Raw genomic sequence first — 15,987 nt, 5'->3', positions numbered from 1 at the left:
GCATGCATTGTTGGATTATTGAAGGAACACAAGACATTTCATTTCAACTCTTCCCTGAAAAAAAATGTCAATTTATGTTGAGTAATTAGGATTTTATAGCACTTTTATGATTTTCAGTTTCACAGTTATTGTTTAACTCATTTAATCCCAATAACGTATAAATACGTTTTTTAATGTTCTAAGTGTCCCAAAGACGTATTTATACGTTTTTTATTTTAGTTTTTTAATGTTAGAGCATACAGAAGGCTTTGATGCAGCCTCTCAACTGCAAAGAACGGTTGCAGAAATGCTAGTTATTACACAAATGGCCAGCAGGTGGCAGCAGAGCAAAGGAGATCAACCAGGGCCATGTAGAAAAAAAGCTCAATTACTTCAAATTTTAAATAGAGTTGTGAAAACTGATGAAACTTGGCTCTCTTCGAATGCTAATTGCTGCAAAATGGAAACTGATAGAAACATATTTTTTTTTTCCTGATGAAAGAAGAGACTTTAATCTTTCTTTTGATGGGTTCCATGCTTTTATAGCAATAGAACACAATATTCTGTGGGCCTTGCAAAATCAGTCAAAGTCCAATAAAACAGCCGGGAGCGAACGGGATTGCGAAATGTGAAAATGGCGGCAAGTGTTAATGAGGGTTTTAGTCGAGTCTAGTCTAATTTGAGTCCGGTGAAAAATGTCTTGATCAAATGTTTTTTTGTTTGTTTGTTTTTTAGTGGTGTCAGGCGATTAAAATTTTTAATCGTAATTAATTAATCAAATGAAACTAATAGAAACACGGCAGCATCTTTTAGTCATTCAGACCGAAATTTGATAATTATTCATAAAAATTAAATAAATGTGTGATATTGATTTGTGTTGAGGTCAGTTTTCTGCCACCAGATGGCATAATTGCATTTGTAAGACGTTGGTGACAGCTCAGTGCATGTTTCTTTTCATATTTAGAGCTATTTAATCTTTAACACCAAGTCACTTGTGAAATTGGGCACATTTATATGCATTATTATCACATTTAATACTGTAAAGTTTTGACATTGACATGTGGACTGGAATTATCCCATTACAGGCTTTCCAAATCAGGGACGGTTATTAATCGCGTGTTCAAAAAAATTAGTGGTGTTAAAAGAACTTTAAATTAACTCAAAATTAACGCACTAATTTTGACTTTTTTTTTGTTTTGTTTTTGTTGACAAAATTAACAATACGACACAGCGATTTAAAGGCCAATGATTTACGCTTTATACTGCAAAAAAATTGTCCAATTTTGTATTCTGCTCCAGAGAATCGAGTTGGAAAAAAACTTCTTTCCTTTTTCCTCCACAGACTGGTTCACATTTTGAACCCAACCGGAGCGGAGACGAACGTGCACCAAAGTTCAGTTCAGTCTTTGCCCACCAAAATAAAAATAAAATACACTCCTTTAACACAGTTTCACATTGTGAACTCAAACAGAAAAAAAAAGCCTTTTTTTTTTTGTTTTGTTTTGTAGCGAGGCGTGCAGCCGGCAGCGTCGCGTCGCATCCGATCGTGCCGGCGTGACCCGAAGAACGCGCGGCGTGCCAAACTCGGACGCGTCTTTCTCGAAAAGCTTTTTGGGGCTGACAGCACGAAACTCCGCTCACTTTTTTTGTGTCCAGTGGACAAAAATAACATTTACCTCGCAAGCACGAACGCACAAAATGTCTCTCATTCACACACACACAAAAATTCCGACACGTACCAAAATACCTCTCTCACAAAGATATCAAAGTTCATCTCTCACAGTCGCACACGACAAACTTTTCATGCACAGCAAAAAGTCACAAAAACCTCACACACGCACGTTAAAATATTAGACATAAACGGACAAATTTTCACTGCAAAGATATTTTGAAACGTTTCACGAACCCTAACCAAAAAAACAAAAAACAAATTCACTACACTCACATGCATTTGTCACTCACTAACACGAAGCCTTGATGAAAAGTTTAGTGATACGTTAAGTGTGTACATGGCGCCAATTTAACGGCGTTTTAAAACGAATTTGGCTCCTCCGTTGTATCGTATTATCGTGTTAAAACACTCCATCACGTCTCGGCGCAAACGCTGCATTAGTTTTATGCGCGTCTTTAAAAGTGCATAAGTGAGCACATTGTCGCGTTATATAGGCCACGTTCACGAGACGCATTCCATAAAAGTAGAAACGACGCCGTGATTTAATGTGGACTGTTTTCTTTTTTTTTTTTTTCTTTTTCTGAGATGTTACTAATACTTGAGCGGATGCAGCTGGAGGCCGAGCAGCTGCCGTGGACGCGCTTCGTATTTATTGACTTGAAAAGAAGAAGAAGAAGGAGAAGGAAGCTGCGATGATGCAACCACAGAGTGGGAGCGGCAAAGCGGCCATTTTAGGGTCACTGGTTCACTGCTTTACGTCACATGGAAGCCACCTCGAACCCCTTTATCGTTACTGTTGACTGAATGAATGAATGAATTAATTAATGGATGGATGGATTAATTTTTTGTTGTCGCGCAAAGATAGGAAGACAAGTCAACATGCTCACTCACACACAAGCACACAAACGGATTCTTGTCTATCCGTCATTTTGGCTTCTTAAAGGCAATAATTGCGATTCAAGTGCCGCATTGATTGCGCGGACGTTTCGCCCAAGAAAAGCGCTCTCGGACGAGCTCCTTTTTCTCCGTCTTTGGCGTGCGCGTGCGAGGATGATTGCTGTTGACTGAGGAGCCGATACGGGGCCGCACGCTGATTGCGACAACTTGTTGGTATGCAGCCGCCATGTCGCCGACTTGTGAGGCGTCAAGACGACGGCAGAAAGATGGAAAGACAAGTGACGAGCAAACGCTCCTTTCAAAGGAATCGCGAGGCTCTCGCCGTCATGTGGCGTCGTCATATGGACGCGCCTGATTTTGTTTTGGTCTGCAGCCGATCAATGACGGGTGAAAACGGAAACCAGTGTGAACAGGAAAAAGATAAAAGGTGTGCTTGGGCGGTGGGATGCCACATCAAGACGGGTTTGAAATGAGGCTGTACAATCAAGGCAGGTTTAGGATTTCAACTCTGGGTTATGATTTCAAATGAGGGTTTTGAGTTTTAAACAAAAAGGTTGCATTTGCAGTTTGAAGCCATGGTGAGAATGTTGACTTTGTGTTGCAAGCTGGGGTTTAAGTTAGGGTTTCAAGCCAAGGATCAGGTGTCCAAAATAAGGTATCCAAGCTAAGTTCAAGGTTCGAAACCAGGATGGAAGTTTCAAAGAAGAGTTTTGGTTGGAACTTTGGGTTGTCCGCTATGTTTAGGGTTTCAAGTCAGGGTTAAAATTTCAAACAAAGGTTTGGGTTTCCAATTAGGCTTTCAAATGGATTTTTTTTTAAAACGAGGATTAGTGTTTTAAATAAGACTCTGGGTTTGGAGGTAGGGTATCAATTCAGTCATAGTTTGAAATACGAAAGTTACAAGTTTCAAATTCGGGTTTCAAGCCCAAGTAACAGTTTCACACAATGCAGAGTGTTACGATTTAAAATAGAGCTGTCAAATGATTATTTTTCAAATCAGATTAATCCCATTTTAGAACTTTGATTAATTACGATCAATCACTTCATGAAATATGCTTTTTTTTTTAATCAACGTTTTTTTGCCCGCCAAATTTGAAGAGCACCTGTTATGTTTGAATTTTTTGATATTTAATGTTATGAGGACGTCGTCAACATTTTTTGATCCACTTCACACGCTCATCCTTCTTTTTCTAATCGGTTAATTTCTTGCTTACTTGCATCATTTTACAAGTCAAGTCAAGTCAAGTCAGGTTCTCAAGTTCTATTTCCAAGACTTGGTTCGGGTTAGCCATGGCTTATTTTGAAGAAATGGTTCGAATTTCACAGTAGCGGTTCAAGCCAGGTTCAAGGTTTGGGGTTTTGAATTAGGGTTTCAAATTAGCCGTAGTTTGAATTCTTAAATTCTTTTGGCTTTCAAGGATGCTCAAATTCATTCATTCATCCATTCATGTGGCCGAAGGCCGCACCTCGTTTCGTCTTCGCTCCCGTGACAATTTTGCCATTTGAGGCAAAAAGAAAGAAAAGTACAAAAGAGTCGTCCACAAACGAGCCTGCCGCGTCCTCCTTCAAGACAAAATGTTGAAAAAAAAAACAGGGAAAATGTCATCTTGCTGTGCACAAGCCACTAATGCAGCAGCTTTTGTTTTTATATGAAAGGGCATAGAAAATAAAGATTCCCTTTATCAGCTGCATGTAAAAAAAATAATTGTGACAATGTTGAGCGAGACTAAAATGTTTAGTGTGTCAGACAATTTCTTTTTCTTCTTTTCAGAAATGAAGATATGGCCACTTCCATTTTAATTCATTTTAAGTTTTAATTTTCAACTGAAAATCAGCTGATTTTCTATACGCCTTATGGGCCACAATTTTTTATTTTTTTTGCAAAGTGGTTTTTCAAAATAAAGAATACAACAAATTGTATTTTACTGTTTTTTTGTTTTTTATAAATAAACACAAAGAAATAATATTCCCTCCCAAAAATTTGTGGAAATTTCACATTGCAAATTCACGCCTTTTTCAGAATTTTAAAACAAAAAAATCTAATTTGATCAATCAAAAATCGAATTCTACCGATTTCCAACTATGATGAATCATAGATCACTGATCATTTTTTGTTAATACTTTTTTTTTTTTTTAACACATTCATTGCCAGACCAGCAAAAAAAAAAAAAAAAAAAAAAAGCATCATTTGACGTCTTTTTCCGTCAATGGCAGTGAATGAGTTAAATGCGGTCAAATGCGCCGGTTGAGGAGCGCAAACAAGAGAACAAACGTGTTCCCTGATCCACAGGTCCGGACTGGTACCTGGTGCGAGTGGAATTAACGGTGACGGACGTGAACGACAACGTTCCCGAGTGGCGCATGGTCCCGGCGCCGTATCTTACCGTGGTGTCGCCCGACGCCTCCGCCGGCTCGCTGGTCTACCAGCTGCACGCCCAGGACGGCGACGAGGGGCTCAACGGCGACGTGGAGTTTTTCCTGGCGGACGGTGAGTTGACTGCTTGCTTTGGCTACTAATATGGATGAGAAAAGACGCTCGATTTAGGGTTTAAAGCCCGACTTAAGGTTTCAAAGTAGGGTTTGAAGCCAGGTTTAGGGTTTTAGGCAAAGGTTAGTATTTCTATTTCAGGTTTTTAGTCATGTTCTTAAATAAGGTTTTAAGTGGGATTTAGGATTTCAGGCAAAGGTTAGGGTTTCAAATTAAGGTTTAAAGACAATGTTAGGGTTTCAAAGCAGAGTTTGAAGCCAGTTTAAGATTTCAAGGCAGGGTTTGGTTTTCAAGCCTGTGTTAGGATTTTGCGTAATAACTCATTTAAACGTATAAACACGTTTTTAATAGTGTCGTTCACTCCCAAAAGCGTATTTACACGGGTTTTTCTTTTCTTTTTTAATGGACGAGCATACAGAAGGGTTTGATGCAGCTTCTGACATGAAGAGCTGGCTTAAAACAATCAATTCCAGAAAAATAGCGGGGAGCCACGAGGGTTGCTTTAGTGTCAATGGTTGGCAGTTAAGGAGATAATTAGAGTTTCTAGCCAGGGTTAAGGTGTCAAAATTAGGATTTCAAGCCAGGCTTAAGCTTTCATGCAAATGTTGGTGTTTCAAAGTGTTAAGGTTTCAAATGTAGGTTAGACAAATAGAATCGCAAGCAAAAGTTCATGCTTAATTGAGTAATTAGGATTACAAATGGGGTTAAGGTTTCAAGCAAATGATAGACTTTTCAACTAAGGTTTAAAGACAATGTTAGGGTTTCAAAGCAGGCTTTGAAGCCAGTGTTAGTGTGTCAAAAAAGTGTTAGGGTTTGAGATCACCATTTTAAGGCAGGGTTTGGTTTTCAAGCCTGGGTTAGGATTTTGCGCAATAATACAAATTCTAGCCATGGTTGGGGTTTCAAATGAAGATTTCAAGAGATGTTAAGGTTTCAAAGTGTTAAGGTTTCAAATTTAGGTGAGAAGATTAGAATTGCAAGCAAATGTTGATGTTAAAGTGAGTGATTAGGATTTCAAATGACTGTTTAAGTCAGGGTTAGGTTTTGAGCCTATGTTAGGGTTTCAAATTTGGGTTTTAAGCCTGTTTCGTTGGCAGAAGCCAAACTGCATCAATTGCTATTTTGTTTGCTTCCCTGCTGCACCAGACATCTTCACGGGTCATTTTGACGCCCCGCGCAAACGTTTCAACATTTCCTGGTTGAAATCAACGTAAACGTTGAAAGCGTCTCGTTGACGAGCTGTCGCGTCTCGTCCGTCAACTTGTTGGTTGCGTTTTTGTTCGGCGCGTCACTTTGTTGCAAGCTTCCGCCGCTTTTTTCCTTTCGACTTGGAACTTCAGCAACTTCGCACTTTTTTGTACAAAGAGGAAGAAGAAGAGCCCGTAATTGTCCCTCAAGAGGACGGCGGCTCTTTTACACACGAAATCCATTCAAGTACATCCAGATTTCTTGTATGGACGCGTTTGGCTCGTTTATGTTTACAAATACAAGATTGAGGTTAATTGAGTCAGCTCAAAATGTTGTTGCAAGAACGCACGTCTTAGCTTGTTTCGAGCTTTTTACGTTCTGATCGTAATAGAACGTTGGTTGGTTTCACTAATACTGTAAATTGAAGCAAAAATCATCCTTTTGAATCGAAGATCGTTTGAATCGAGAATCGAAAATCGATTCCGAATCGAATCGTCGACCCAAAAATCGTCACCGAATCGTGAGACAGTGAAAGATTCCCACCCATAATGGCTACCTGTTGAAAAATTCAATTTGACGACTATATACGTCCTTGGCAGTTGCCGGTTGGGTTCTAAATCTCTCTCTCTAAACGCAGCAACAAAGATGGGATCTCAGTGACGTGTTTTGTGTGTCCAGGCGGCGACGGTCGCTTCGAGGTGGACCGCAAGAGCGGCCAGGTGCGGACCACGGGCCTGCCGCTGCAGCGCGAGCGCGAGTACCTGCTGACGGTGGCGGCGGCCGACAGGCTGGGCAGCCGCGGCGTCCCCGCCGTGGTGTCGGTGGTGGCGGGGGCGCGGCCGCCGCAGTTCGCCAACGCCTCCTACACCATCGCCGTGCCGGAGAACACGCCCGAGGGGCAGCCGTGAGTACGACGCCTTGACGCCATATAAAAGCGTCGGTACGCAATGCAGGAATGGGCTTGAAAGAAGGTTTTTTGGGCTTCAAGACTGGATTAGGGTTTCAAGGAATGTCAAATGCGCCTTCAAAACAGAATTGGGGTTTCAAAGTAGAGTTGCAAGGCATGGTTGGCGTTTGGATGTCAAAGTTTCAAGCTTGAAATTAGGGTTTCAATAAAAGCTTAAAAAATTAGGGCACATTTAGGGCTTTAAAAAAGGAATAAGGTTTGAAAGTAAGGGTTTCAAATTCCAGGTTTTCAAAGGTTTTAAGACAATGTGGTTTTGCACCAGGGTAGGGTTTCAAATGAGAGTTTCAAGTTTGGGTTCGTATTTAAGACTTGGAGTGATGAAAATCTGAGCCCCAAAATGTGGGATTAAGGTTTGAAAGTAGGGTTTCAAACGGGGTTAAGGTTTCAAATAGTTTCAGATGAAGGTGTGAAGCCAAAGTTGAGGTTTTTAACAAATATTGGGGTTTCAAAGTAGGGTTTCAAGAAAATTGAGTTTCAAGTTTGGGTGAGTATTTGTTAATACTTGTAGTTGTGGTTTCAAGAAAAGCTTATCCTCAAAATGTGGGATTTAGGTTACAAAGTAGGGTTTTAAAACAGGGTTAAGGTTTCAAATAGTTTGACACAAGTATTATGGTTTCAGATGAAGGTGTGAGGCCAGAGTTGAGTTGTTGTTGTTGTTGTTTTTTTTAACAAATAGTTTGGATCGGGTTTTGGGTTTCAAATCTGGGATAGGGATTCAAGCACATGTTGTGGCTTGTATTAGGGTTTCAAGTAAATCTTTGGGTTCTAACTAAGGACCTAAGAAATGATCGGGGTTTCAAGCAGGGTTAAGGTTCCACACGAAGATTAGGGCTTCAAATGAAGGTTTGAATCCAGGTTTCGGGTTTCAAAACCCACTTTAGGGATTCAAATTGTGGTTCCAAGCCAGGGTTAAGGTTTCCAATAAAAGTTAGCTTTCCAACTTAGTGTTTCAAACAAGACATTTTTGACGACTTTGTGCTTTTCATACCAATCAATCGTTTCTTTCTGTTCCAACACTTTTGTCCACTTTGACAAACTTTCCCATCTTTTTTTTTTTTTTTTTTTTGCCAAAGTCTTTCTTTCATCTTTTGGGCCTGAGGCGACGACAACAGTGCTGCCACACCGCGGTGGCCTTCAACGCTTTTAACAAGCCGCACAAAAGTGATTACTGCATCGCCGCTATTGATTTACACGGCGGCAAACAAAAGGTTGCGCGACAAAGGCACGACGCCCTTTTATGGCGCGTTACATCATTGTTTATTAGCACGCACGCACGAAAGTCCAACTCGAGTGTGTAGTTACAACCTGCATCCTTGGATACGTCTCATCATCGCTCGGTTTGAACTTGTCAAATTAGGATTTCAAGAAACAGTGTTACGGTTTCACATTAGGTTCAGACAAGGTTTCAAATTAAGGTTGAAAGCGCAGTGTTAGGGTTTTACATTCGTTTCAACCAAGGTTTAAGGTTTCAAATTAGGATTTCAAGCGCAGTGTTAGGGTTTCAAATTAGTTTCAAACAAGGTTTAAGGTTTCAAATGAGCATTTAAAGAAACAGTGTTTGCGTTTCACATTAGTTTCAAACAAGGATTAAGGTTTCAAATTGGGATTTCAAGAAACAGTGTTAGGGTTTTACATTCGTTTCAACCAAGGATTAAGGTTTCAAATTCGGATTTCAAGCACAGTGTTAGGGTTTTACATTCGTTTCAACCAAGGTTTAAGGTTTCAAATTAGGATTTCAAGCGCAGTGTTGGGGTTTCAAATTAGTTTCAAACAAGGTTTAAGGTTTCAAATGAGCATTTAAAGAAACAGTGTTTGCGTTTCACATTAGTTTCAAACAAGGATTAAGGTTTCAAATTCGGATTTCAAGCACAGTGTTAGGGTTTTACATTCGTTTCAAACAAGGCTTAAGGGTTCTAATTAAGGTTTAAAGCCAGGGTTATGGTTTCAAATAAAGGTTAGGATTTTGAACCAAATTTAAGGTTTTAAATAAGTTTTTCAAGGTAGGGTAGGGTCAAGGTTAGGGTTTGGTTTCAACCAAAGTTGCCATTTTTAATTGGAGATTTCAAGCTGGGGTTCAAGTTTCATATGAAGAGTTGGGTTTTGAATTGGGGTCGGTCTCAAGGATCGTTGTTTCAAATTGCAATGTGAAGACATGGTTAAGGTTTTCAATCGGGCAAAGAAAGATTTCTGGTTTTAAATGGTTAGCGTTTCAAATAAAGTTTTGGGGTTCAAATTAGTCTGAAGACATGGTTAAGGTTTGAAATTAGTGCTTCAAGTAAAGACGGTCACGGTTTCAGGTAAGATTTTCAATTCGTGTTTCAAGCCGATATCAGGGTTATTATTAGGGTCCAAAGACATGGTAAAGGTTTGAAATGAGGTTTCCAAGACAGAGTTATGCTATCAAGTTGACTTTCCCTGAGTTAGTTTCTTTTTGATTAGCGCACAAACAAAAACAAACGTGCACACGCGCAAGTTTGAGTTGCGTTTGCAGGCGTCGTCCTTGGACGCTCGTCATGATGGCCCACCAGCGCTTTCACTTTGCTTTGACTGACACGTTTGGCAAACGGGCAAAGCGGACGCTCCCGTCTCATGTTGATGCCGGGGACGCGCCGGCTGCCAAACACGCACGCGAACACGCACGCACACGGATATCGTTTTTTTTTTGTTGTTGTTGTTGTTGACACGGAGGTGCTTGTGCACATCTTTTCCAATTCGGCCCCTGAAGCTAGTTTGGCTTATCAACATGAAATTTGGTGGGTTTGTCTACCACAAAAAAAAAAAAAAAAAAAAAAAAAAGTCTGAAGAAGCCAGACCTGAACCGGCACCGAGAGTCCGCCATTTTGATTCAATGTGGCCATGTGACTAATTTCACCGGCCATCCATTTTGAAAGTTCCTCATCTTGCCAGACGGTTTTGACAGATTTTCCGACGCTCGCAAGGAGCGACACAATTACCATATTTTCCGCACCTCATTATAAGGCGCACGTTTTCCATATATAAGGCGCTACAGTCGAGGCTGGCGTTACGTTATGCATCCATGAGATGGCGCTGCGCTAAAGGGAATGTCAACAAAACAGTCTGATAGGTCAGTCAAACTTTGTGAATAGATTTCAAACCAGCTTTCTGACAACTCCATTCACTCCCAAAGTGAATAAACAGCTGTTTGATGTTTTTTTTTCTGAGCTAAAGTATTAGCATTAGCTAGCGATCCAAGATGGCGGAATCTTCCGCGCATGCGCGTCACCGATCGTGCAGGGTTTGCCGATAGCGTCTTGACATTGAGACCTGTTACGGCTCAATATTGATCCATATATCAGGTGCATGGTCAGATTTTGGAAAAAAATGAAGGCTTTTATAAGGAAAATACGGTAAATCAATAAATACATAAGTTTGGTCAAATTGTCCATTTGGAGCATTTTCACTCTGCTTGTCCTAGAAATGCGATTGGATTCTTTCAAACTCCCCAAATGTCCAGTTTGTCGTTGCGTGCAGATGGTCCACTTTTTTGTGTTTTATCATCCGTCGGTCTGTCCGTCCAGTTTCCTGGCGACGACGGCCGTCTCCTTCCAGAAGAAGTCGATCAGCTACAGCCTGCTGATCAACCCCAGCAGCCTGTTCTCCATCTCGCCCGACGACGGCCAAATCAGCCTGACCCGCCCCATCGACTACGAGAGCGACCAGCACCGATACCTGCTGCTGGTGCGGGCCGGCGAGGGCCAGGACAGCATGAGCAGCGCCGCCGAGGTGCGTTACAAACCGACCGCCCTCCGTTCGTCCCGTGGTTAATACGTTTGCTATTTAGGTGGCAGTTTGGGTTCTCATTTGGTTGCTTCCAGTTGAGTGGTTGATTGGATGATTCATTTCTTGTTTGAGGGTTGCTTTGATGTTTGGTTAGCGTTTGTTAAGACTTTAAATAAAGCTTTCAAGAAAAGACGAAAATGATCAGTGGCGAATTTGCTGACAAAGTTGGCTACTTATTTGGTTGCTTAATAGGTTTGTTATTTAGGTGGTCGTTTGCTTTTTCATTTGCTTGTTTCAAGTCGAGTGGTTGGTCAATATTGGTTGGTTGGACGATTCATGTCTTGTTTGAGGGTTGGTTATTTTGCTGGTTGGTTTGATGATTGGTTTGGGTTTCAAACCGCTTGTTAAGACTTTAAATAAAGCTTTCAAGAAAAGACGAAAATGATCAGTGGCGAATTTGCTGACAAAGTTGGTTACTTAATTAGTTGGTTATTTGGGTGGTTAGATGGTTGGTTAATAGGTTTGTTGCGTATTCAAGGTGGTAGTTTGGTTTTTCATTTGGTGTTTTCGAGTTGAGTGGCTGGTCAATATTGGTTGGTTGGATGATTAATGTGTTGCTGGAGTGATGGTTATTTTGCTGGTTCTTTTTTTCAGCCGATGCCCGATCTTTTAAAAAAAAAAGTCTGACCTGCCGATTTTTGCCGATCCCGATTATTATTATTTTTTGTACATATTAAGTAGCCGACTTCACTGTTCCAATCTTGTTTTATTGAAAAACATTGCGCAATATCTGTGAAATAATGCAAACAGTTTGTTTTAACTGCACATTATTTCTCTCATATCAAAATAAAAGCATATTAATCATCTCAGCAGAAGAAGAAACGTTTTTTTTTTCAGACCTCTGAGGAGGGAGATGAGATCGGTGGATAAAATCGGTTTATTTTTAATGGATCGGCCGATCACCAATCCCCAAAAATTAAGGAAATAGGGGCCGATAATTCGGCCATCAGATCGATTGTTGCATCTATACTTGGTTGGTTATTATTGTTATTGTTTTTTTGTTTTTTTTGTCAGTCCTGTGTACCGAAAGATCTCGTTCTAAATCTTGCTTACACGCGGACTATTTATTGATACATGCACAGTTTTTATTGCTGACGACTCTGGCTGCTGTTCATATCGATTTGTGGTTGGTGCGCAGTTGGCCGAGTGTGACTCGATGTGAGGTCGAGGTTGTGCGAGGTTGTGCGAGCCGTGCGAGCCGTGCGAGCAGCAGCAGCAGCATCCTCGCCTTTCAGCTCATCCCGCCTCTCGTTTCAATCTGGCAACGCACGCACGCACGCAATGCGCACGCCGGCGGCGCGTGGACGCACACACAACACAACACAACAACCGGCAAACTGTGACATCCACACGCACGCACGAATCACCTTGGGGAATTGACATGGCGGGATTTTATTTATTGTCCGTCCTTCCAGCTGATATTTGCAAAGGGATTTACCGATATTACGGAATCTCATCGTACCGAGCAGGAATTAATGTCAGCACTATTTACACACAGCGGTGTGTGCGCGTGTGCGTGTTGTTTGTGTGCGTTTATTCCCCCTGCGAATGCTGCAGGCTGGTGCGTCTGCAGGAAGAAAATGCACTTCACTTCAGCAGGTCCGTCACCAAGTGGACTTTGTGAAACGCACGCACGAGCGCGCACACAGCCGTGACAACGGGGCACAAACAGATGACAATGGCAATACACACAAAAACACACAAAAAGAAATCATCTCACTCTGCTTCATCTATCCTTCCTTCCTTCCTTCCTCTGGTCCCTTGAGATCTCCCTCAGCTGTTGGAATTTGGAGGTTTCTGGGGTTGGTGTAAGATTCTGGTTTTGTAAGCATGTGGGTGGCAGGCGGCATTTAGTTGGTGCTGGAGTTCGCTTTGCTTCAGCTTTCTTTCCTTTGATCTTTCCTCTGGTTGTCCTGACCTTCTGAACTTCACGACTCTGAAGTATACAGTGAAGGTGAAGGGTCATTGGATTTTTATTAGTTTTCAAATTACACACGCACACGCATAGAAATGTGCACATATGCACACAATAAAAGAGCAATGATCGGTAATCGCTAAGACTGACAAATGAACAATTCTTAGCTATCACGAAAAAAAAAGAAAAAGTGAGAATACGAGTTTATCACGTGTCTTTTTTTTTTTTTGTGGCTTGAATGAATGGCTTAGTTATTCCCTCGACACGTTTTCAAACCTCCGTCTGGTTCCTCAGGTGCGAGTCATCATCGTGGACGAGAACGATTGCGTTCCCGAGTTCCTGCAGTCCATCTACAGCAAGGACGGCGTTCCCGAAACCGTCATGACGGCCACGTCGCTCCTCCAAGGTGGGAAGCCGATGCAAAATCCAACTTTGAAGCCAATAACCAATATGATGGAATCAAATTAATTAATAAAAAAATAAAAAAATAAAAAACTCTGCAGGGGGTGCTACACAAGAGTTTATTTGTTGTTTTTGGGATTGTGGACGCTTATCCGGGATCATAAAAAATACAGAATTTTTTGACAATTTTTTTTTTTTTTCAACTTGATTTCAAACATTTAAAATGAAAGAAAAGAGCATAATTGAACACTTGTCTCAAAAACAAATAATAAACAAAGACATTTAAGTTATTCAACAAAACAAGGATGTATCACTGTTTTTGTTCTCTATAAATAATAATAATAATAATAACAATGACTTCAAAAACTCAAAAGAAAAAAATTACAGTTTGAAATGGAATAATGATGAAGCAACTGCGATCCAGTCCGATCCCGATTTGACCTCACTTATCACTTGAACTCATTCGTCGTAAATGGATGCAACGATGTCAATATTGTGATCTTGCGATATTAAAACTGCCACAATATATCGTTGTGGTCATGTCACGATATTGAAAGCAGCACATCTTTAAAAAAAAAAAAAAAAAAAAAAAAAAAAAAAAAAAAAAAAAAGTCAGGTTGATTTCCATTTGTGCTGTTCTAGCACCCTCTGGTGGCTAGTTTTTGTTTTAGTGCAGTTTCATTTTCACGAGGCATGTTTTGGCCCTTCTACGTTTCAAATCCACGTTAATGGTCAGACGAACGTGAACGTGATATTCTCGTGAACCGATTTGTGGCGGAACTCAAAATGTGCGCCTGCATTATCGAGTAAGTGCCTTCATATTACGTGTTTATTAGAAATTGGAGGTTGTTTATTTGCGTTGCTGTAATGTATAAAAGCACAATATTGTTTTTTTTAAAATTTTTTTAGCATGAGCTATTGTGACCTTTTTTTGTATCGCCACCATCCGCACGATATCGTGATAATTATCGTATCGTGACGTCATATCTTGATAATATCGTATCGTGACGTTTGGATATGGTTACAAAACCTGGTAACAAAAAATGAACAAAGTGAGCGAGTTTGTGGTGATTTTGATGGACAGCAGATCGAAGCCCGAGACCGGGCCGAGTGTCAGCCAGCGCCGATAGCGGCCTGGGAGCCCGGTCGTCACGGCAACCGTCGGCGAGCAGCTTGCAACGCCGGCTGGCCGGCCGGCAAAGAGGAAATTTACAAGATGGAAAACAAGATCGCAATCATTTTTTTCCCCCTGATAATTCATCACCTGCGTTGCGTTGGTTCAAAAGAAAAACAACAAAAAAAGATTTTTTGGTGCACAATACTTCCATGGTTAACTGACACTAAAAATGAGTTGGAAAACCAACGAGGAGCTCCCACGTTTTGACGCTCACGACTTTTTTGAGGCATCCGGCGCTCGCTTTGCCGCTTGACTGTTTTTGGAAGGTTTCGTTTTCTACAGGAGACAAAAAAAGGCTCCCAGCTGCTTCGCTGCATGCTAGCGTGTGCGTGACAACAAACGCACAAAAGAGAGAAAAAGTGAAGTGTCAAAAACTTCAATTTGATATCAATTTCATACTGACTGAAAAAAGTGTAAAAATAATAATAATTAAGGTATAATATAATATAATATGATATAATATGATATGATATAATATAATATAATATAATATAATATAATTGCCGGAATTTACGCTGTTAAAATTTCAACTCGCTTGAAAAATTGCCGCCTCCCGCGGTGTCAACAAGTTCAAAACGGGGAGATTTGATGTCAATTTCATACCGACTGAGTAGAGGGCCACTATTACAGATATTTGTATCATAATGATACGATACGAATACCGATATCAAAACCATAATTTTCAATTCACATAGTGATCTGCTCTGATACCAATACTGTAAAACTATACTGGCAGTGATTCCGATACTTTTAGTAGTAGTACTTTTAGCATTGATATAAAGTAAAGACGATACCAAATGTTAGACCACTTAAACAGAAACTGATACCGATGAATACTGTTACCGTTCCAATGGTATAATACTGGTGTTGCCATTGATATAAATGCTGATAGAGATAAAATATGGTGCTAATATTGGTACTGTTATTAACGGCGATACTGAAATATGAACAAATTTTATATCAGTTTTCTACCAAGTAATTCCATGGCCTGTCTTGCCAATTCGATACTCATCTGATACTTGTACCAGTACAAATACTGAAACCGATATCCATACTGACATCACTGCCGATACATGCTAAGCAATGCTAATGTTATTACCACAATACTACCGATTATGCCATTTTCATGACTGAGAAGGATGTTAATATCGACAATACTGATAAATAACTAACTACGTTACAGATTCAATATACTAATATTGGTACCGATAGTGACAGTGATGCTGATATTTTTGCTCATGATGTGACATATGGACAGATTTGATATCAATTTCCTACCAAGTAATTACACGGCCTGTCTTGCCAATTCAATACTCATGATACTGGTACTAACACTGATACAAGTGATATTGATACCAATACTGTAAATGATCATGTTAATGTTATCAATATCATGACTGCGAAGGATGTTAACTCATTCACTCGCCGCCATTTTCAGAGAAGCAATCCCGTTCGCTCCCGGCTGTTTTACTGAATTTTGACCGATTTTGCAAGGCCCACA

General features: G+C 40.5%; 1 protein-coding gene across 4 annotated transcripts in view; it reads left to right on the top strand.

Moving 5' to 3' along the window:
* LOC144018125 (neural-cadherin) overlaps window positions 1–15,987 on the top strand; it is a 235,909-nt gene that overhangs the window by 56,082 nt on the left and 163,840 nt on the right. For all 4 annotated transcript variants that reach the window (XM_077520292.1, XM_077520290.1, XM_077520293.1 and 1 more), the window contains exons 2-5: window positions 4,839–5,036; window positions 6,903–7,128; window positions 10,731–10,935; window positions 13,202–13,313. In XM_077520292.1, coding sequence (XP_077376418.1) covers window positions 4,910–5,036; window positions 6,903–7,128; window positions 10,731–10,935; window positions 13,202–13,313 — 670 coding nt within the window. In that variant the 5' untranslated portion in view covers window positions 4,839–4,909. The remainder of the gene's footprint in view (window positions 1–4,838; window positions 5,037–6,902; window positions 7,129–10,730; window positions 10,936–13,201; window positions 13,314–15,987) is intronic.

The sequence above is a fragment of the Festucalex cinctus genome, chromosome 4 (genome assembly GCF_051991245.1).
Source record: "Festucalex cinctus isolate MCC-2025b chromosome 4, RoL_Fcin_1.0, whole genome shotgun sequence".
Lineage (NCBI taxonomy): Eukaryota > Metazoa > Chordata > Actinopteri > Syngnathiformes > Syngnathidae > Festucalex > Festucalex cinctus.
The sequence above is the reverse complement of the archived record's forward strand: the minus strand, read 5'-3'. Positions and strand labels throughout refer to the sequence as shown.